General features: G+C 41.9%; 1 protein-coding gene and 2 long non-coding RNA genes across 12 annotated transcripts in view; 2 read left to right on the forward strand and 1 right to left on the reverse strand.

Moving 5' to 3' along the window:
• Window positions 1-369: 369 nt before the first annotated feature.
• On the forward strand, window positions 370-11,893 carry LOC309529696. Its single transcript, XR_014218330.1, has 2 exons — window positions 370-483; window positions 11,750-11,893. It is a non-coding gene; the product is annotated as an uncharacterized lncRNA (long non-coding RNA).
• Window positions 3,346-23,486, reverse strand: part of MAP4K3 (mitogen-activated protein kinase kinase kinase kinase 3) — a 76,613-nt gene continuing 56,472 nt past the window's right edge. For all 9 annotated transcript variants that reach the window (XM_082217428.1, XM_082217427.1, XM_082217431.1 and 6 more), the window contains 15 exons: window positions 22,013-22,175; window positions 20,989-21,101; window positions 19,611-19,652; window positions 17,468-17,552; window positions 15,662-15,741; window positions 14,954-15,014; window positions 14,739-14,856; window positions 12,911-12,969; window positions 11,949-12,052; window positions 10,823-10,994; window positions 10,191-10,259; window positions 10,010-10,102; window positions 8,399-8,469; window positions 7,091-7,146; window positions 3,346-5,390 (listed from right to left, as the gene is read on the reverse strand). In XM_082217428.1, the coding sequence (XP_082073554.1) occupies window positions 5,303-5,390; window positions 7,091-7,146; window positions 8,399-8,469; window positions 10,010-10,102; window positions 10,191-10,259; window positions 10,823-10,994; window positions 11,949-12,052; window positions 12,911-12,969; window positions 14,739-14,856; window positions 14,954-15,014; window positions 15,662-15,741; window positions 17,468-17,552; window positions 19,611-19,652; window positions 20,989-21,101; window positions 22,013-22,175 (1,374 nt within the window). In that variant the 3' untranslated portion in view covers window positions 3,346-5,302. The remainder of the gene's footprint in view (window positions 5,391-7,090; window positions 7,147-8,398; window positions 8,470-10,009; window positions 10,103-10,190; window positions 10,260-10,822; window positions 10,995-11,948; window positions 12,053-12,910; window positions 12,970-14,738; window positions 14,857-14,953; window positions 15,015-15,661; window positions 15,742-17,467; window positions 17,553-19,610; window positions 19,653-20,988; window positions 21,102-22,012; window positions 22,176-23,486) is intronic.
• Window positions 12,976-23,019, forward strand: LOC309529781. 2 transcript variants are annotated; one of them, XR_014218449.1, is made up of 4 exons: window positions 12,976-13,122; window positions 19,282-19,386; window positions 20,339-20,441; window positions 22,710-23,019. It is a non-coding gene; the product is annotated as an uncharacterized lncRNA (long non-coding RNA). The 2 variants fall into 2 exon arrangements; XR_014218450.1 differs by lacking the exon at window positions 19,282-19,386.

The raw sequence follows: 23,486 nt of genomic DNA on the forward strand, positions 1-23,486 counted from the left end.
GGCTTTGAATTCTCGGGCGGCGCGAGCGGGGTGGGGGTGGGGGCTGTTCTTCCCTTGCCCTGACGGTTACAACCGCCGGCGCGTGCGCAGTCGGCGCAAAGGCCGACGGGGCGTGCGCAGATCGGGTCGCCTCCAAGCTCTCCTCCCCTTTTCTTCGCTTCCCGCAACCTTTTTCTCTGGAAGTCGATCCGGCTCGGCTCTGCCTTTCCCCACTCCCCCCGCCCCTTCCTCTTCAGGGCGGAAGTGAAAGTCGGAACGCCTCGCGCGACGCAGCGCAACAAGTCTTTCTCAATCCGCTTGGGGAGGAGGTGTTTTCAATTGTGGGGGAGAGAGAGAGAGAGAGAGAGAGAGAGAGAGAGAGAGAGAGAGAGAGAGACGGATCATTTCCACAGCGCCCCCTGCGGAGAGGAGGACCGGTGAACAGTTCTATCCTGTTTCCACTTGCTGTTTTTATTTAACCCACTCCACTTATTTAAACCAAAGGTTTGTACACTGTATTTCACATCTCCTATCACAATCTCTGCGGCCTTGTCAAGAGCAGCCTCTTGGTGGTGCCCTTGTCTGACTGTATGTTCTTGTCATAAGCACCAAGAGGGGCAGGAAGCCTGTGGGGAAACGCTGCGTATGTGTCTGTCCGATTATGTTTTGTGCTCTGAAAACTATTTCCTCCACCTCCGTTGATGTCAGGGTGCAGCTGTCAAAGTTTGAGGCCTCGTGCTGTCACTATGCTGCAGGAATGTTTAGCAGTACAGTATCTGTTTGGATAGGTTCTGCTGCACTTATAGCTGGTTTTAGCTTATCCACCTACTCAGAGAAGTATTTGGCAACTTTTACAATGAACACAAATATTACTCTCACTCTGTGCGGCAGCACACACAGTCAATAGCAGTCAGTGAGGCTGTGATACCCTCTTGCCTTCCAAACGCCCTGGGGCAAGGCAGTGGGAAGGGGCACCATGTCAGAGCCAATCTAACCCTCCTGACACTGTGTCCAATGCTGTGCCTGCAGGAGGTGCGAAGGCGGGAGAGTACCCTTGAGGGGCTCCCATTTGGTGTCACCCCAATGCATCACTCAACATCCCAAAAACCCAAGTGCTGCACCAACAAGTATAAAATAACCCCTCTGCAGCGCCACAAATCCAACTCAATGGTGTAACGTTGGAAAATGTCGATCACTTCTCCTACCTAGGCAGTTATCTTTCCACAAGGGCCAACATTGATGCCGAAATCCAGCATCACCTAAGCTCTGCGAGTGCGGCTTTTCCCCGATTGAAGTGCAGAGTGTTTGAGGACTGGAACATTCGCAGGGAAACCAAAATGCTTGTTTACAAAGCTATTGTACTACCAACCTTACTATATGCTTGTGAAACATGGACCACTTATAAACGCCATCTCCAACTCCTCAAAAGATTCCATTCAACGGTGTCTCTCAAAAATATTACACATTACTTGGGAAGACAGGCGAACTAATATCAGTGTACTGGAAGAAGCAAAGATCACGAGTGTTGAAGCAATGATTCTTCAACATAAACTTCGCTGGACTGGTCATGTTGTGTGGATGCCTGATGATCGTTTTCCAAAGCAACTACTCTATTCCAAACTTAAAAATGGAAAGCATAATGCTGGTGGTCAACAAAAGAGGTTTAAAGACTGTCTCAAGGCAAATCTAAAAAAATGTAGTATAAACACTGACAACTGGGAAACACTGGCCTGCGAGCGCTCCAGTTGGAGAACAGCCTTTACCAAAGGTGTCATGGGCTTTGAAGACACTCGAACTCAGGACACAAGGGAGAAGCATGCTAAGAGGAACACCTGGCAAATCCACACCGTGATCAATTCCTGCTCGGAAATCAATGTCCCCACTGTGGAAGTATGTGTGGATCCAGAATTGGTCTCCACAGTCACTTATGGACTCATTGTTAAAACCGTGTTTATGGAAGACAATCTTACTCAGCTACGAGTGATCGCCAAAGATCTAGTTTGTAGGCTGGGGTGCAAGCCAGTCACGTCTTTCCACTATCTTCATCTGGGATCTGCTCAGATTCGGGAAGTGTGTACATACTGGCTAGCAGGGTAACTGGAAAGCCTGTGTGTTTCTCCTAGGGAGAAGCAATTTCAAGGAGAAAGGCATTGGAAACAGGACTGGCTTTCCCTTTCTGCTTTACAGAAATACAGCAGAGTTTGTGGCGCTGTCATTTCTAGTTTGGGGCCTTTGAAGTCTTGGGAGCAAGTTTTGTTTATGCCAGTGGACCCTGCACAGAAGAATATCCAATCCTTAGCTTTGAGTTACCTGCAATACCTGCAATACCAGCAACTGCTGTGGCTTGGTTTCATAGTGGCTGTTTATGCTTCATTTTGATTGTGAAGCAACTTTCGTTAGCGCCGTGAAATAGGTGCGCTTCTGGATATAAGTCAAAACTACTTGTGCATCTTATACAAACTCTGCTTTTATGTTCAGTTTGGAAAGAGCAATCAAAGCATACTGAAAATCTGACTGGAACAACCTCCAAGATCCTGGTTTAAAATTTTGGGGATGAGACGCTAAAAAAATGTGATAAGTACAGGGGGAAATTACATTTGTGCATTGTGTAGGTGCCACAGAACTATCCAAGTATTGTTAACGCACCCCCTGTACTAGTTAATAGTGGACATTTGCTCAAATTGATTATTATTGCAAGATTGGTTATCATGAACTGGTATTAATTTCTCAAGGGATTCTTTAATAGTTTTGTTCAAAAACCTCTATACCCACATAGGCTGGAGGAAATGTGTTTGTGTGCGCAGTTTTCACCAATTCCTCCTCCCCTGGAAGCCCTTTGAAAGCCGCTTCAGAAGGTTGCTGGACCCTCCCCTGTGGGAACCTCCACCGAATTTGGGCCTCTTCTACAAAAAGGAGAACTTCTGTTCACAAAAGGGACATTCCGGATTCAACCCACAGGGGATGATGGAGGTTCTCAGAAATAATAATAATTATTTTTGTGTTTTTATATTTTAAACCATCCTGTTATCTTCAAGATGAAGGGTGATATTGAAATCAAATAAATAAAATTAAAAACAACCAGTTTTGTTTGAATCAAAAGAAGGTATTCAAAGAAGTAAATTCAAGATTTACTACTATTGGTTAATTAAATCTTCCCCAAATGTGTTTATTAATGCATTCTTAATAATTAATGCGTTAATTAATGCGTTTATTTTATATATAGTGTAATATAAAAGTAAAAGTAACTAAAGTCATCTTAATTTTTATTCTTTCTACATTTTTATTGGAATCAAAACTGATCTCAGTTAAGAAAACTTTTCCCCAATCAGAAAATTAGTGCAGATGATAATCCACTTATACAACAAACATGTTAAAAAAAGTTTATTTTACATTATATACATTATGAAATATTCAAAAGCATTAACAACATCAATACAGACCATAAATCACTTCTTAATGTAGTTTTGTTCTTAGTCTATATCACAGTATAAAGAACTTATTAAAAAAAAAAAGCGCCAGTATGTGCATTTTTCTCAAACTTGGCATTTACATACTGCACTGGGGGAAAAAAAATCTAAAATAGGTTTCCTCAAAACTAAAATTCCTGTGATGTGTAATAAAAACCATTTAAATCATTTGCGTGAGGTAGTAACTAAATCATTTGGCCGGGTGTTAAGACATTTTAAAAAAGTGAAAATAAGGCCATTAAAAAAAATAAAAGCAAAAAAGCCCCAAACAGGCCAAATTAAGACAATTATTCCATTCAACAACTTTTTTTCTATTCAGAACAGCTATTCTGTATGTTCAACCTCTTATGGCAGCAGATTTCAAGCTTTCTGCCTTGAGAGAAATCAGCTTGTCCGCTGATGAAGCTCTGCATGTTTGCAAAGGATTCTTGGGCACTGTATGTGTTGCACACTCAGTGAACACACGGCTGCTAGCTAGGCACACGGACTGGGCCTTAGTGCTGCCCATCTTACACTCTGCAACTGCTCATGGCAAGGGGGAAAATCAGTAGGGGTAAGCATGCTGGAATGCTATCCACTTCAGGAATGCTTTCCACTATTACCGATCATCTCGGAGAAGCCCCCTGCGAAGCATCCAAGGGATTCTGGGGTTCCCTGGAACAGAGCTTGAAAACCTACAAGATCCCACCATGTAAGGAAATTAGGAACCGGTATGGGATCCTATGGTACAAAGTTATCCTATAAGAACCGCAGAACAGCTCCACAGCTCCAAATGGGTACATTGGCAATTCGGTGTGGATGTTAACTCGTTCTGTCCTTCCAAGTCAGTTATCAACATCTTAATGAGGAAAATGCACACCTTCATCTTAATGCAAGTGCTAAGGAATATTTTGCAAGTACTGAACAGGATACTTTTGCAGGTGGCTATTTGGATCCATCCCAAAGTATTTCAACCACTTCCATGATGTAGAATGCTGTAATTTGTTGCTGTTTCTTTTGCATGATATGAGCAGCACTGGTTAACAAAGACTCATAATAATGCTAATTTTACCATTGCAGACATTTAGAATTACGGCAAGGTACCACTATTCAGGATTTATTCCCATTCCAAATTATGTACTCCCCTGCCCCCAAGCACAGAAAATAATTAAAGAATTTTCCTTAAATATAAAAATACAGGTGTTCAACTGGCTGGTTTCACAAAGAAAACTACCCCAAACTCCTAAAATTATAACGCCCAAATCATATTCACAATGTCACAGCTTACGTTTGTGACTAAATACATCACATATTAATACTTTGTGCAACCAAAAACACCAGTGTACTTGCATATAATTAAAAACAAGATCGTAATAGGATTGCAGTCTTGGTTACAATGTCTAAAAAGGTAAGGTTTATTTGTATTAGTAAATTACATAATAAAATACAATAGTGTTATTAAATGTGCTGTGTTTATCGCTAGCATCCAATTCTTGAAGAGTCCTTAAAATAGTACCCCAAATGCAATTTTATGTCCTCAGCAGCCTTTTTACATTTATACAGATAAGACATTTGACCACTATCTACATAAACTCAAGAGAGGCTTTCAGCAATGCATTTCACTGGAAAAAAAAATTCTGCATATGTACAAAGATTACATAATGGTGAATCAAGCACTTTTGTGGTATTAATGTGCTAACCGTGTCCATATCATTCAGGCAAGAGTTCTTGCTCTCACTCACTCTCCCATACATCACAATAAATTACAAAGCAACTGAAGTGGGGGTACTGCAGCTTTTGTGCAATTTCAGCCATCCAAAAGTGTTGAAGCAGTAGTGTTTCTCTGTTCATGATTCAATCGCCATGCATATTGCTTCTCAGTAACTATTTTCATGGCCTGCTAAGATGTATAGATTGCTGTTGGCTGTCGGGTTGTCTGTTGGCCTGCTTTCCAGTACCACAACTCTGAAGGGTGGGGAGGGTGGGTGGAGTAGAAGGAGAAGAAGAAGAAAAAAGTAATACGTTAATCTACTACTTATAAATCAAATTGGGGCTAGGCTCCTGGCAGGAGGGAGGTGAGCAGAGCACATCGTCAAGAAACCCTGTGATGGAGGGCTTCTCCTCAGCACCTGATTCACCACCTCCAATCCACAACGATGATTGGCTGTGGATTGGAGGTTTGCCATTTACAAGTGTGTAAATGCCATTTAAAAAGGTAACGGTAAAGGGACCCCTGACCGTTAGGTCCAGTCGTGACCGACTCTGGGGTTGCGGCGCTCATCTCGCTTTATTGGCCGAGGGAGCCGGCATACAGCTTCCGGGTCATGTGGCCAGCATGACTAAGCCGCTTCTGGCGAACCAGAGCAGCGCATGGAAACGCCGTTTACCTTCCCGCCGGAGTGGTACCTATTTACCGTATTTTTCGCTCTATAAGACGTACCAGACCACAAGACGCACCTAGTTTTTGGAGGAGGAAAACAAGAAAAAAAATATTCTGAATCTCAGAAGCCAGAACAGCAAGAGGGATCGCTGTGCAGTGAAAGCAGCAATCCCTCTTGCTGTTCTGGCTTCTGTGATAGCTGCGCAGCCTGCATTTGCTCCATAAGATGCACACACATTTCCCCTTACTTTTTAGGAGGGAAAAAGTGAGTCTTATAGAGCAAAAAATACGGTATCTACTTGCACTCTGACGTGCTTTCAAACTGCTAGGTTGGCAGGAGCAGGGACAAGCAACGGGAGCTCACCCCGTCACGAGGATTCGAACCACCGACCTTCTGATCAGCAAGTCCTAGGCTCTGTGGTTTAACCCACAGCACCACCCACAAGTGTGTAAATTGTAAATTGTCATTTACAAGTGTGTAAATGGCAATGGCAGCAAAGCTCTGCCGTCACAGCCGCTCCCTACCCTCTTCCTCTGGGTGGTGGTGGGAACTGGTTACCTCAGGTCCAATTTTCATAGCCCAGAGGGAAAGGGCAAGAAAGTGAGTAGCTGGTGGCTCTTACTACTTTTCTGGGGCAGTGCCCCCTCAACAGTTGTCCTAATAGACTAACCCCTGGTGCTGGCCCTGAGCTGCATGGTCAATGTATTTATTTATGAATATATATAAAGGTAAATGTAAAGGATCCCTGGACGGTTAAGTCCAGTCAAAGGCGACTATGGAGTTGCGGTGCTCATCAAGCTTTCAGGCCGAGGGAGCCGGCGTTTGTCCACAGACAGCTTTCCGGGTCATGTGGCCAGCATGACTAAACAACTTCTGCCACAATGGAACACCGTGACGGAAACCAGAGCGCACGGAAATGCCGTTTACCTTCCCGCTGCAGTGATACCTATTTATCTACCTACACTGGTGTGCTTTCAAACTGCTAGGTTGCAGGAGCAGGGACAGAGCAATGGGAGCTCACTCCATTACGGGCTTTTGAACCGCTGACCAAGCAGCTCAGTGGTTTAGACCACAGCGCTACCCATGTCCTATGAATACACACACACGCACATGCAAACTGCTGTATCATAAAATATATATCGCAGCAGTTAACAATATGAAAACATAAAACCAAAGAATAAAATCACAGAAAGTTAAAAACAAACAAGAAATTTAAAACAAAACCAGGCCCTACTCCCTCCCCACTTGAACCGTTTCCACTCTTGTTTCAATATGTTATCATACCTGTCAGAGCCAAGGAGTCTGAATATTCTTGTACTGTCGGAAATTTCCTGTGTGATCTGTTTGAAAAGCCAAACAAATACTTAGTGGAGTTTTAAGTGTCTGATATAATCAATGCTTAAGACAAAACTGAGAGGAGAGCATGTTAACATCTTTTCTCCCTGCCCTGCCCCCAGGCCCTCCTGCATCTGCCAGCAGGGCTGGGGCTGTGAGAGACATAGAAGCAGCCACCAACCAGGGAATTCCTGGCCTGTGTGGGACCAACAGCTGATCCAACAGTTAGGAGATCTGGCAGCAGAATGGCATTTTCTGGCACATTTGAGAACAAGGGGAGAAGACTGATATACACCTTTGCCCTGCTGTAGTTATGATGGTTTCACTGTCTTCTTTTATTGAGTTTTGAATATATTTGCAATCCTTCCTTTTGGCAGCTTTACATAAATTTACTCTAACTAGAAACTAGTGTTTGAAGACACTGACAAATTTAAAAATCAGTCGGCTAAGGAGTGCCTCTCTTTAGCAGAACTACTAAACTACTACTAACTGCTATGTAGAAATCTACATGCTCCAAGTGTTTTACACAGCTTGAAGCAATTCTTACAATATGCTCTCTATTATACCTCTCTATTATCACCCCGAAGAATTGATGCTTTTGAATTATGGTGCTGGAGGAGACTCTTGAGAGTCCCATGGACTGCAAGAAGATGAAACCTCTCCATTCTTAAGGAAATCAGCTCTGAGTGCTCACTGGAAGGACAGATCCTGAAGCTGAGGCTCCAGTACTTTGGCCACCTCATGAGAAGAGAAGACTCCCTGGAAAAGACCCTGATGTTGGGAAAGATGGAAGGCACAAGGAGAAGGGGACGACAGAGGACAAGATGGTTGGACAGTGTTCTCGAAGCTACCAGCATGAGTTTGACCAAACTGCAGGAGGCAGTGGAAGACAGGAGTGCCTGGCGTACTCTGGTCCATGGGGTCACGAAGAGTCGGACACGACTAAACAACAACAATTATCACCCCTATTCAGATGGCAGAGGGGATATGAGAGAGAGTGGTTTGCCTTAGGCAAGGAGTTTACAGATACGCTGAGCAAAGTACCAGGAATTTCCAGCTATTTTTCTGATTAATGTGCCATACATTAGCCATTTCTTTCAGGGCAACCCAAGTACTTACAGACAAACCATTGTATTTTATGAAATTATGTGAAAAAATGAAATATCAATCATGGAAACAAACAGCAATCTTGCCTTTATTTTTCAAGGCAATTTAAAGGAACAGAACTTTTTTTTTATTCCACCCTGCAATATTTACCTCGTTTGATCGAAAACTCCTGCCTTGCATTCCATGTTTCCAGAAAGCCAGAACACTATCTTGTAGGCAAACTGGAAGAAAAAGACCATTTGAATTAGCTTTTTTACAGACTGCAGCCAAGTGCACATGCTTATTTACACCTAAACTGCATTGAATCTATGCATATCTTGAATAGGTGGGGTCCAAAAAGAGTTCAACATGCCTAAGCCCAACTAAAATTGAAGGCCTGGTTCAGAAAACTCCCCAAGTTCGTATGTATCAGGACAATGTTGTTTTTAGCTGAAAGCAAAAAGGTTTCACTCTCCTTTTGTATGTGGGCCTGCGTCTCTCCATGGATCAGGAACTGAGGTCCAGCTCTGAGGGCCTTCTGGCGGTTCCCTCACTGCGAGAAGTGAGGTTACAGGGAACCAGGCAGAGGGCCTTCTCGGTGGTGGCGCCCGCCCTGTGAGATGCCCACCCATCAGATGTCAAGGAAAGAAACAACTATCTGACTTTTAGAAGACATCTGAAGGCAGACCTGTTTAGGGAAGTTTCTCATGTTTGATGTTTTATTCTGTTTTAATCTGTTGGGAGCTGGGAAACCCAACCAGATGGGTGGGGTATTAATTATTATTATTATTATTATCATTATTATTATTATTATTATTTAGTTGTGGTCACCCAAGCCAACAACAAGGAACCTCGGCCCATGGAGTTAATTAGGATTGGCACAGGTTCCACCTATTAGTCACTCTCAACATCCCTAGGACATCACCAGGGGGAAGTTGGTAGGACTGCTGAGGCCTACCTACCTGTCAAAGCAGTACACTAGGAATGATGGAACCAAGGATCTGGCCCACCAGCTGGATCCAGCTTCCACCTCTCATCTAAATCATGGCTTAGAAAGGTTAGATCATGATCTGAACTGGGCCACTGTGTTAAAGAAGATGCCTGCATGCTTACATTTCACTGATCTCAATAGGACTTGGGAGTCCTCTCACAAAGTGACAAAATAGATTCCTCTTAAATGAAATGGGGTTGGGGGGAGAGACCCACAATAACCAGGGGGCTGGGGGAATCTAAGGGACCACAACACAGTAAAAACCTCACATGTAACACCCCAATAGCTATTTAATGTTAGGACAGAAATTAAGGCATTCAGCTAATGGTTTTTGGTTTTTTTAATATTCCTAACTCCAAGTGTTAGTAAGGGAAATTTGCCTAAGGATGGTATCAGAACCCACAGCAATTAACAATGGAAATCAATGCAAACTCCAGATATCATTTACTGTACATGATACAACGGTAAAACATTTACTTGTTTCTAGAGATATTTAAATGTTAGAATTCTGAAAAACGTTGGTATTTTATCCAATAGATACTTCTGCAAACAGTGCTGCAGTCACATATTTGCCTTTGCTCTTGATCTTCAATTGTTTTAAAATAATAATTTAAACAACTTTTTAAAATGATTATTATTTGTCCCAACTGTTCAGAAATACATAAAATGAATAGTCTGTGACACTGTGCCTCCTCCAAACCTAATAATGATGATGGTGAGGTTTTCATCACGTTGTGAAATACTCAAGGAGTTAACTAGCTGATAAAGTTTTAAGACTAAACTTTACATACCTATTGTTTCGATCTGGAAATCGAATGTGAGTTCCGAGGACAGTTTCCGACTAGATTTTAATCTGCCTTGCAAATTTACAATTTTTATACAGCCTGAAAAACAGACACCATATGTCAGCAGCTTTCCTTACATCATGAATGTTACTAGAATATGTATGTCTAGGTCAAAGATGTAACTTACAATCCAAACAGACTAAAATGGTATCTCTCTCCAATTGTGTTACATGTGCAACGTTTGTCTGCGTAGTATCTGCCAAAATACCAAAACAAGATTAGCTGACATTCATGTGTAAATATTAATTCAAGGCAAACACTCTCCAGTTCAATTGTTCTGTTTGTATAAGAAAGCCACAGTACAGGGTATTTTTCTTTTCTTTTTGGAATCCATGATCCTGGTTGGTTTGGTACTATGTGAATGAGCCTTTAAGGCTCCTCATAAATCTTCCCTAGACAACAAAAGGTGGTGCTGGGGCAGGGACTCATTTGGGGAAATGAATGAATGAATGAAATTTATTTATTTATACCCTGCCTGACAAAAGTCAAGATGGCTTACAAATAAAAGAAGAAAAAACAATAATTAAAAAGCAACCACTGATGGAATTAGAACTATATATAATCTGTTTAAAACAAAATAGTTAAATAATTTCTCCCCCAGCAACTCAGTCAGAATCACCTCCCTATAGCAGTGATGGCTAACCTTTTGCATCATGACCTCACAGAAAATCTCTGTAGCAATTGATAATGGTTCTGCTAACGGCAATGGTTCTGTTAGACAGCTAACTATTTGAAAAGGTGATCGAAAGATACACAAACCTGTTTCTGTAAACCATGAAGAGGTAGAATTTGGGTTGACTGTTTCAAACTTCACCACCTGGTTGAAGTCTTTCCCTTTACTCACACCGACACAAACCAGAGGGAATTCCTGCTCAGGTACCACCAGCATCTCAAACAATCTCAGTGGACAAGGTACAGGAAAGTCTATGTGCTACATTAAGAAGTAAACTGGTTAGCCACAAAATAGATATGGAGGTATTTGTATAATACCATTAAAGTACTGGGTGGTCTTCAACTACGCACAAGTGTAACAAACAAGTGGATGCCCTCCTTTCTCCCCACCCCCAGTATGCTCCCGAGGACTGGGGAAACCCCCATAACAGATTGGTTGGGGGGGATATGAAGGGATGTTCTGTTGCACAGGGAAAACTTATTGTGCTGATGGAATGTCACACTTAGCACTACTATTATTTCAACATCATAACAGGATAAAATAATGTGCTTATCAATTGTATGGTGACTTCAAGCCTCTTTTAAGAAAGGTGAAACAGGCATCACTAAAACAAGGTTTATGTTGATTTTGCCATTCTTACTAAAAGTATTTCTTATAGTTATCTGAAGCACTGCGCCAATATCCTTTGACTAAGAGCAAAGCCTTTTCTGATCTTAGTCAAAGGATACTGAGAAGCCTTTAAACATTAAAATAGCTACAAGCCACCTGATCTTATACCAGGAAATGCATTAAGTTCCCCTCCCAAATTTAATGTTCAAGAGTCCCTCCACCTCTTTAAATCAGTGTGCCAGATCTTCAAATTATCTCAACGGTGGTTAGTTGCAGGGTCTTTTCTGCTGCAGCCCTGGGGTCTGGCATGAGTTACCCAAAAAGATGCTCCAAAGAATCTCCTGGTTGCTTTTTAGAAAGACAGCTGCTTTAATTTTATCTCATCGTTGTGTTTTGTTTTTAAGGTGGCGTTTATGGTCTTAATTGGCTCCCCTGGTTTTTGTGTTGTTTTTGAGAGAGTTGGAACAGAAGTGGACAAATCAACAACAACAACAACAAGGAATCCTTTTCACTCTTCAGGCTGGAAGCTAACAGAATACAACAAAATATTTTCTGCTGTGAGAGTAATATTTACAGCAGGATAACTTTTCAAATGCAACCTACCTTGATCAACATGAATTTCTGCATTGGCTCAACCCACTCTAATAGAATGATACTAGACTGCAGGGCCCCACAGAGGTATTTGTGTCCTGAGTAAGGATTCCTCACTAAGAAAGAAAAATGATTTTTTAGAAACCCTTCACAGTAAAGCAAAGTGTAGATGAGTCCTGTGTGAGATGTGATCTGCAAAAGACCAATGCTGCTCTGATGGATTTCTTTCCTGGTACACCAGCTGGGGACAATCTCAAGCCTTAGTAAGCCTGGCAGTGAGATACAGATAGCCATGGAACTATCACAAATATTTCCCCATTTCTGGCACATATAATCCTACTACTGAAAAAGTTCCTGGCTAAGATGAGGCATCTGGTAGGGCTTGACTGCCTGAGACTCATTTTCTGTCTTCATGTGAGGGATTTCAAGCTTTAGACTATGAGAACCACTGACTCAAGTCCAGAGTAAGCTCTTGAAAGTTGAAAGTGCTCACATGGGATGGTCCTGCTAGCAAATACAGAAGACATACTGCAATTTACTTAAATACTGTATTTTTCCAGGGTTTTCACTAAACGCAAGAATTATACAATAGTCACAACCTGTCACGAGAAAAACCTCTGTTGAACTGTAGTAAAGAGCCTAATTTCCCCACATTTTGCTCTTCTTTCCACCCTCCCCTTTGTGACCTGTGGTTGCCACCTGCACACATTAACACTTGAGAAATACGGCTGCATTCCCCTTTGTTTTCTACCTTCCTATGTTTCTCTCCCTAAGCCGATTCCCCACTGTTGTTGACATTTCACAGAATGATGAAACACCCAGATACTACAGAGGCGTTTCGAGAGGTCCAATACATTTAATCTGATGTTAAATTCCAAGCGAAACCATTTTATTGCCAAAGTAATCCATGTACAAGTTACACTAAATGTCCAATTTGTACGTATGCATTGATATTAGATAGTATCTCTACTTACCCACACAACACTTCTGACACATCTTTGTGTCTGGAATTTTGGTTGACACTGCAAACTTCCTGGAATATATATATATTTAAAAATACAAGTTAACCTCCTAATTGTCCTTCTCATCATGATGATCCAGTTCCATGAAAAGGCCCAGAAGTTCCATGAATACACCTTGTCACAACCCAGTGCCTGCATGACACCCTCGCAAATCTATGCTTCAGGTAAGGACCAACAGTGGCGGAGGACGGGGGGGGGGTCATCATTGGGGTTTGTGTGTGATAATTATTTTTTAATTTTTTAAAAAAACTGGGCTCACAAAAGTTTTTAGGAGTGATGTGGTGGCTTAGGTGCCTGCAGGTTTTGCACTGCCTGAAACAGTAGCGTGGGACTTGCGTCTGCCTACTGCCTCTCCCTCAGTCGCCCTACAGCTGAGGGGAAGAAGAAGAAGAGTTTGGATTTGATATCCCGCCTTTCACTCCCCTTCAGGAGTCTCAAAGCGGCTAACAATCTCCTTTCCCTTCCTGCCCCACAACAAACACTCTGTGAGGTGAGTGGGGCTGAGAGACTTCAGAGAAGTGTGACTGGCCCAAGGTCACCCAGCAGCTGCATGTGGAGGAGTGGAGACGCGAACCCGGTTACCCAGATTACGTGACTACCGCTCTTAACCACTACACCACACTGGCAGGGGGAGGCAGCGGAGAGGCTCCAAGCGTGGGAGAGGTTCGCCCCGCCCCCACAGGTGGATCACCCCGCCCTGGCTGCAGGACACGCCCCCGCACCAGGCACCTGAGCGGCTAGCTGTGCTGCTGAGCACCAATCGTACTTTCTCTTCTGCTCAGCAGCAGCACTACAGTGGTACGTCTGGATGCGAACGGGATCTGTTCCGGAGTCCCGTTCACATCCTGAAGCAAACACAACCCACATTTGCGCGGGTCACGATTCACTGCTTCCGCGCATGACGTTATTTTGAGCGTCTGCGCATGCGGCAAAACCTGGAGGTAACGCGTTCCGTTACTTCCGGGTCGCCACGGAGTGCAACCCAAAAACGCTCAACCTGAAGCTACTTCAACCCGAGGTATGACTGTACAGTGGTGCCCTGCAAGACGAATGCCTCGCAAGACGGAAAACTCGCTAGACGAAAGAGTTTTCCGTTTTGGAGGTGCTTCGCAAAACGAATCTCCTATAGGCTTGCTTCGCAAGACGACAATGTCTTGCGAGTTCCTGCTGGTTTTTTTCCTTCCCCCCCCTTTTTCTAAGCCGCTAAGCCGCTTATCAGCTGATCCGATCAGCAGATAAGCCGCTAAAAGCCGCTAATAGCGCTAATCCGTCAATGGGCTTGCTTCGCAAGACGAAAAAACCGCTAGACGAAGAGAATCACAGAACGGATTCTTTTCGTCTTGCGAGGCACCACTGTATATGTGGTGCAGAGCAGTGGTAGCTCCCTCTTGGTGCTGCAGGAGCTATGCTCATTGGGGCAGGGCAGGAGCTATGCTCATTGGGGCAGGGCAGAGCAAGGCAGTAGCAAGGTCTCAGGGACCTCCAGGTTGTTGCTGATGGCCCTGCAGATACATGTGCAATTGCAGGTCACTACAGCCAACCCAAAGCTCCCCTGACCTTGCTGCCACCTCACCCTATGCTATCGCTGTGAGTGCAGTGCTACTGCTGTTTCTGCTCCAAATCCATCAGTGTGGGAGGGTGTGGGACAGACCACTGCTGCTGAGTGTGGGTTTACTCTGCCCTCCAAGATGCTGCAGCACGACACCCCCCCCCCAACCTGAACATTACACATTTGGAACCCCACTCAAAAAAGAAACAAATGTAGCACAAACTTACTTACCTGGGGAGTATTCTGTCAGGAAGTTTGTGCGCCGGGATAGCCACAGGTAACTTTTGCATTTGCCTTGCATAATCAAATAAACCCGGCAAATTATGGGAATAAAGCTGAGAAGCTTTACCTGCAAATAAAACAACCAATGTAGTACAAAAGTCGAACAGAACAACAGAACAGAGCTCAGGCATTTACGTCCCAAATTATTCAAAAAGAGGTCTTACCAGATATCGATAGCAAACAATTGTTCATCACGTACAGCCACGTGCACCGTCGGGGAAACAGCTGGTGTAGGGAACATAATGTAAATAATAAAAAAAGAATAAAGTAATTTTGAAAGAGACATCATGATGGGTAAGAAACTGCTATAAAAATTGCTATATTGTATATATATTGTGAGGGCAGTATATTTTCTTGAGCTTCTGTGAGGCAGAGTGGACATTATTTCCAGGGCTGCTGCTGAAGTGGCAAAACCAAAGGGACTTGCTGCTTTTTAAAAATTGCTTCAGGAAGGAACGAGAGAGAGCACAACTCCTTGTTTCCAAGAATAATGATGGTATTATCAGTACTCTCTCTTATAGGAGAGGCTGAGCATTGGTATACAGCCAGGATGAGAGTTGAGGAGTTCTCTGGTGAGAGCTGTCATTCTTAGGGAAAGCAAACTCTCAGAGGCCTTATTCAAGCTGAGCTCTGTAAATACCTTAATCTTGTGGCTCTACATTTACACATACTTGCATTTAGATTATCTTCAGATGAAGGGCAGTATAAAAATGGAATAAATAAATAAGCAAGCAAGTGGGAATGCTTGTGCTAATGGAGCAATCTCCCTAGTGCTACACTGAATTTCACTCATTATGTTGGGCTACACTGGGAAATACTAAATTTTAAAATATCACACCACTACATAGGAAAAGCAAAATCTGAAAACAAACCTGTTCCATTGATGTTTCATGGAGCTCATTAAGGTTTAAGGTGTAAATCCCTTCCTCAGCACCAAATATCAAGTACTGGTCTACAAAGATACAAACGTATTTACTATAAATGCCCCACTTTACCAGGCAAAAGCCCCTTAAAGCAACTAACAGATTTTTAAAGCAAAAAAGTGCATAACAATACATAATACAGAGCAGGAGTATCAGTCATGGTAATAATAATAATTATTATTTATTGAATTTATATACCGCTCTATACCCGGAGGTCTCAGGGTGGTTCACATTAAAAACAAAACAAAACACTTGGCCTAGTAGACAGCAGACAGCACATGAGAGAAGAGTGTGACATTTTCCATTTTCACTTCAAAGCAAGCCACAGTTCTTTGTTATGCATTCATTTGGGGAACTGTGTCTTGTTCTTGATCTGAAACTACAGGTTAATTCTGGTTTGTTTTAACTAACGGCTGAAAATGAATTACAATTCCCCAAGTTCATATGTAACACTGAACTTTGGTTTGTTCTAAAGGAAGAAACATTTACTATTGTCCCCTTTGAAATAGTGTGAGACTTCAACAATGAATGAACTTCTTATCAATAGTGTAACTTTTATCCTGTTCTGGAACTGGTGCTATTTAACTTTCACTGGGTCTACTTATAAAGAAGAATGAGACGGTTATGTGGTAGATCTGACTGCACTACTTTCAGACCAGCAGATGGGAGTATCACATTTCTGAATGCTTTCCTACATAAAATATGAAGCTAGCTGCAAGCTGAAAACTGGACAGGAGACAGAGCTACAATCTTGTTTCCCGCCTTGCTATGAGGTTTTACATGATGAGAACAAGTTGTTATTTCTCATTTGTGCTATAGTTCACTCTCATACTTTTAAGATACTGCCATTTTGTTCTATTGGGTGTGTAGACCAGGTCAAGAGTGGGAAAATTTCAGTTTCATAAATCTACATGGGTTTCTGGTTGTGTTAGAATCCCATGGTGTAACTGTGGCTTAGCAGGTTATGCTGGTTCTAACACAAAGAATCAGTCGCCAACTGGTCAGCAGAGCTATACAGAATTCTGACCAGAGGCAACCATTTGAGACCCATGTCTTACAGATACGAACAGGGAGCATATCTTATAAATGAGGAACTCAGAGGCTAAGGCAAAAGTGATTAGTACAAGACTAGTCATGGCAGCGAATGTCTTTATTTGCTGTGAAACCATTAAGAGTCAGAAACTCCTGCATATTCCTCCCCCCCATAGATCCTGGTTTCCTGCCCCTGGGACCAAGTCTTATTCATTAAATTATCTGGAGTCAGGACTGAATAGTGATGCAGCAGGTTCATGGAAAATTAAACAGATATTAAAATACATCTTCAAACTCAAGGTAGTAGAACCCTGAACAGTACAAAGAAGCTCAAAAGGATCTATCGTAAATGGAAAGTGAAATATGAAGCCTAAGTGCAAAGTGTACAAGAGAATCTGGGTAAGTCTGGCAATTATACATGAATTGTAGTTGTCCTAGGATGCCATACTGGCTTAATAAATCTGCCCAAATGGAGCGGTGTTGACTTGCCCAGTACAACTAGAAAAGCAATTTGGGCTTCTGACAGGGTAAAAGCTTTGAAATGTATCTTGCAAATGGATTCCAAAGACATAACCTGGAAAGAATCTATCGTGTTATGAGGGCAGAGAATACTGCATGGGAGAGAGAAAGTTTGTGAATTCCCAGGGAAGGACAGAACTCTCAAATCCTTACAAAATTGTTCTTAAGTGTTTCTTTCTCATCCTGGCTGAAACTGAATATTACCTCTTGTATCAGGATTTATCCATGAAGTTGCACAATGAATTTTCAAGGGGCATCCGTTGAAAACCTTTGAAAAGCAAGCACCCATCTGTGAAAAATAAAAGGACACAATTTTTACAACAGAGAATTAATCTCACGTTTGTCTTCACTGAATACTGCTTAACTTCAATCACAAAATTAGCACAATCAGTGCACTCATATTACTGAAGAAATGCCACCAAAATCTATGGTATTTCAATTCTGTGAGGTGCAGTTTTTCTGCTGTTGCTTCTTGGTGCCATTTTCTTCCTCTTCCTTCACTGACAGTTGACATTATTTGTCCTTCCTTCACTGACAGTTGACATTATTTGTCAACTGTGGCAACCAACATTGTTTGGTTAATGGGCACATTTCATCATAACGTGAGATTTAGCATTAAAACATTAGCACAGAATTATGTTTGTTGCCACAGCCAATCAGATAAAATGGGAAAATGAGGAAGAGCAAGGGTAAAGATGGAGAAGGCAAATGGTGGCAAGAACAACATTGACACAATGCAAATATATTTGCAATGATGTTGAAAATGGGAGGCACTTTTTGATACATGACACAAGACAATGTTTTGGCTCAGTAGTAACCTTAAGTGCACTATTCTAAATGTTGAAGTGGAGGATGCCATTCCACCTGAGAAGAAGCTCCCCTTTTCTTCAGCAAAGTTAAGAGAAAGGACTGAAGTACATAACTAATTAAGTACAGGGAAACTCCACTTAGTTGCCAACTAGCCTGCTCCTGAAATACTCAGGAATACTACTTGTGTTAAAAAATGAATGGGATACTCAGTCTCAGCATCCCCTCTGATTTCTAATCTGTCACACTGTTTAATAGACTTATTCTGTGGACAATTCCAAGGAGCAAATTAAAATCAAATATCCTGTTTTTAAAGAAAGCATCTTAGATATGTATTTTATTTGTACGTAACATGAGTTCTGGAAAAACCATTAAGCACAAGTTTTCAGTTCCCGCTGCTCCTCTGGAATAGAAAAAGGAACAGCCGAAAGGAAAAAACCAAAACCCACTTAAGGTATTATTTTTAATGGGGACCTGGCCTCAAAAGAATCCAGGAGGATCCTCAGTTCTCCTAATCCAGCCATTCACTTTACTTTGCAGTGAAGAGCATGTTGTGCATAGCTATGGAAGGACAAAAAGCTTGAAGAGCTCTCAGTTTTTCTTCTAGTACAATACTGAGGAAAAGCTAGCCTTTGACCTGAATTTTATTTTATTTTAAGTGTAAGAACTAGAATTTGCTTGTGTTAATACCTCCACAAACTTAGAAGGCATAAAGAAGGAAACCGAAAGTTGTAAGAACGATGACATTTTGTCAGGGACAAAAATCTACTCCTGCAGTCTCAAAACATTCAGCCTAGTATTATAATCTATGCAGAAGAAAGTAGGGCAAGTTGTCCCTAAAGGAATGAAAACCGAAACTGCATTTGACGGCGTGTTGAGTTCTCTAGCCTACTCTCCAACATTTCTAGTAATAAAAATATGCTAAATTAGGTGGACTCTTCAAACTGGAGGCCCAATTTTCTTCTAAGAAGGAATTTTAGCATAAAAGGATATACTATGGCTCAAACAGACTTAGTAAGAGGTATTTAATTTTGAAGTCATCTAATGGGATTCCATCGTTCTTTCCTTGAAGTCCAATTCTGTGATAAAAGTGCAACGCTGCATTTCAAGATTCAGTAACTGTATTTACTTAAGAATATAACTATAGCTGAAAAATAAATTCAACTCATTTTTGTAAAAAATATTGCTCATACAATCTACCCCATCTACAGACAACTAAATTACTGCTACCTGATCTAGAAGACAATGAATAAATACAAGAAGTTATAAGTTATATTTGAACAGAAGAGCATGAATTGGACTTGGCAGAAGGCCTAGTAAGTGTATTATTATTATTATTATTATTATTATTATTAGGTGCACCATACACATATGGGGAAGCTGTCACTCCAAAACTAGTTCAGCTACATTCTAGCACTTCAACATATATAACACTGAGTATGAGGGTTAAATCTTCAACATAAATAGTAGTCAACAATGTCCTGAGACTGGAATTTAAGATACTTTGAATAAATCATCCTATGCCAAACTTAATACTTACATGCACTTTTGGTGTAGGAGGAAGACCGTTACTAATTGGTTTCTGGAAAACAAAAATGCACATTTGAATTGTGACTTTTAAAGATGAGCTATATTTGTGACACAAACACTGAAGGAGCAGGGTTCGTACACATGCATTCGTGAGCCCCCAGTTTCGCTTGCCATGGTGAATGTGATGAGAGATCTGTGGAGGGACTGCAGATTGTCTCCACAGCATTAACCATGGGGAAGATCACCTCTGCTTCCTGCTGTAACCTGGAGAGCAAGCTTGGAGCTTATGCAATCCAGTGCCAAAAGCAATGCACCGCTGCTCCTCTCTGCTCCAAGTCTGGATATGGAAAGGTGGTTGGAGATTATTGGTGCACTTCTACAGGACTTCCGAAGCTCAGTGCAACCTCAGGAATGATCTCCCTGTTCCAGATCCAAATCTGGAGATGTGCTTCACAGTAACAGTATACACTCCCACTTCCTCGCTTTCAATTTTTTCTGCAACTCTCCAGCTTCCAGTGTCCCCCTCCTTTCCTCCCCAGGCACTGAAGCATTTCCATGCAGCTGCCTTGGGCTCACTGCCACCTCAACTCTCTCACTCCCTATCTCCCCCCGACCTTCATTTTCTGGGACTGGCTTCATTCTTTTGCTCTGCAAACTTCATGTTTTTGGAAGAGATCTAGCCTTGTCTGTTATTCCTTTCTGAATATCTTAAGATATGTTTTTTTTTTTTTTGCACAGGCAGTGAGGTGCTAATACTGGGCTCCTGTGTATGTGGTAAAACACGCTAGTTTCTGGGCCACCTCCTTCAGACTAACAGCAACCAGGGTCACAGAAGGAACAGGTAATTCCCTTCTGTCATTTTGTTCACGAAGGGCTTAGTCCCTGAATATGAAAAAGTAGGTTTCAGACACATATAGATTCATGGCTTGGGCCTATGTGGCAATACAGTGGTACCTCGGGATGCGAAGGGGATCCGTTCCGGAGCCCCGTTCGCACCCTGAAGCGAACATAACCCGTGTCCACGTGTCTACGCATGTCACATTTCAGCGCTTCTGCGCATGACGCCATTTTGACGGTCTGCGCATGCATGCGTGGCAAAACCCGGAAGTAATGCGCTCCGTTACTTCCGGGTCGCCACGGAGCGCAACCTGAATTTGCCTAACCTGAAGCGTATTCATCCTGAGGTATGACTGTACACTGCTTCATTTTTACACATAGACACCTCCATCCAAAAGCTTCTAGCATACCCAGGTGCTCCAATGCACAGACTACAAAATACTGCAAATGAAGATGCCCAATATATAGCACACGTAAACCAGGAAGCGACATGCTCATTTTGAGGCTTTCCCGTGTGCTTTACAGAAACAGTCAAATGGAGCATTACCTACCAGAACTTCCTTCTTTTCTCTTCTAGAGAGATTTGTGTGTCTATTCTCATTTGGCTCTTGATGGGGAGATCCCTCTCTGTCGCCATTTGTCTGGACAGAATTCAATCCATTACCTTCACAAGAAAAATTCAGAGACCATTACAGAGCATAAACCACCATTACAATTAGCAAGATTCCTGAAGGGTATTTGCTTAATCCAGGGTGGCCAAACCCTTACCTCCCCCATCCCTTGGGCCAACCTTCATAGGTAAGTGGGGCTGCTCATCTGTCAATCACAGAGCCTATAAGCTGATCGGTACTGAGAGCAGACCCACTGGCTATACTGTGAAGTTCTCAGTTGGGAACTCCCTAAGACAGCTGATTCAACTAAGACTAGTGTCACATATGACGGCAAGTGGACACGGTTTGGGGGAAATGACCAGGCCTAAATAGGCCTATGGGTCTTAATGTGCTTAATGAAATCATCTATGCCTCAGCTTCAGGAACTAAATGCATGAAGAGCAACTGGGACTCCATTTTACTAAAGTCCAAGCTGGAACATGTTCAGAAGTACTACAAGGCCTATCTGTTCCTGCTGAACTTTGGGGCTGAGGGACAAGTTTGGAAAGCATGAGGGGATACCAAGTGAAGGGAATAAAGTTTATTCTATTCTGGTGGAAGTGCTGTTTTTTGTCCTAAGCCTTGTGAAAGTGTTCAGTGGCAGAATTCCATAGTCCTCAATGATTGTAGTTTGGACGCACATCAGTACAATGTATCACAGACATGTACATAGTTTTGATAAACACAATTTTAGAATTTATTTTAGAATTTATTTCCATGTTCAGCGGCTTAAAGAAGGTTGGGGGGGGGGGACACCACTAAAATCTAAACAGGGGTGTGTTTTTTAAAATGTGTATTTTCTGCTGCTTGCCCAGAGCAAAACATGCTTATTTAAGAATAATTCTGGGATATGTATTGAAGAAGGCAAAATTAAACTGCTGTTATTAAAAGAATTTGTAAATTATCTGTAATTCATCAACATTACCTAAAGCATGAGATTTCTGTGGCGGTAACCGAGGTGGTGGTGGTCTGGGTGGTACTTGGGTGTTTGATTTTGCAGGACTTTCTGAAACAGGACATCTTTTGATGGTTCCCTGATTATCATCCTCAGAAGACTGCATCTCCTGTGGTACGTAGATGGATTTAGGCTGAAATTATAAAATTTATTAGTCCATGTTTTTGAATTCATATCACATCAGTTTCATATTAAAACTTTCATACCAAGTCATTAAAATGTGTTCAGGGAATACAGTAGAAATGAAGAAGTAACAGGAGCCACGTATAAGGAATTCTTCAGCTGAAATTTCATGGCTAGAAATGAAAGGCTTTCTAAAAGTCTACAGAAAACATCCCTATTTTGTTTGTTTGTTTGAAAATTTATAACTTGCTGTTTCATAAAATATAATGTGGCTCATAACATATTAAATACAATACAATCTAACAAAAAAATCTGCAAAGCATAACTGAAAACATCAGTAAAACAGCCTTCAGTCTGTTTTTGGACAAGGTGCAAATCAGGTTATGGTTTTCTAAAATCACATATATCACCTGCATATTAGCCAAATATAATTAACTTAAAAGAGGGACTTAATAATGTATTATGTTCCCTCCACTGACATAAGCTATCTGTCAACAGACGGAGAAGAAAGTAATTTTTGGTGATTTTCTCCCTGCTTCTCTAGATCTGCTATGAAGAGCTGGGGAAACCTCTGGAGCAGATTTCAGGGGCTACAGAGTGGAGTAGCAGCTGAAAACAGCTCCCCTCGTGATCCTGACAGACGCCTTCCATGAATAGAGAGGGGACAGAACTGGATGCAACCCTTCAGTAGGCTAAAAAACAGCATGTATACTACTGGGGGAAACAGTTTGGCAAAGCAGACTGCTAAAAGAGAATGCAACTGAAACTATCACTGTATTCAGATGTTTTTACTGATAACGTTACTGTTTTCCTCTTTTTGTAAACTGCATTCAGGTTTGTGTGTTTTAACAGTCAAGCAGCACATAAATTTTATGAAATAAAAACAATACGTTGATATGTATAATAATAATAATAATAATAATAATAATAATAATAATAATAATTTATTTCCTGCCCTTCCTGGCCAGAACCAGTCTCAGGGTGGCTAATATCAAAATATATAATACATTAAAACATAAATTCAGCAATCAACTGAAATACAGATTAAAATCAGATTAAAATCAAAATAAACTTAGATGGCTACCCACAAGTGGACTCAAGCACGTCCACTCTGGCTTCTGGTGCAGAGATCTAATGAACCCTGTCAGCAGACGCCTTGCACAAGGGCTTCCACTTACACAGCAGGGCTTCCCTCCCCCTTGCCCTGCGCCTCCCCTGTGATAGGCTCTGGGGAGGTTGGGAGAACCCCCAGAACAGCATTATGTGGTAAGGAGGTATCATTCCAACTGGCAAGCTAATATACTAGCACAGATGAAATATC

Source organism: Podarcis vaucheri (assembly GCF_965113315.1).
Source record: "Podarcis vaucheri genome assembly, chromosome: 3".
NCBI classification, from domain to species: Eukaryota; Metazoa; Chordata; class Lepidosauria; order Squamata; family Lacertidae; genus Podarcis; species Podarcis vaucheri.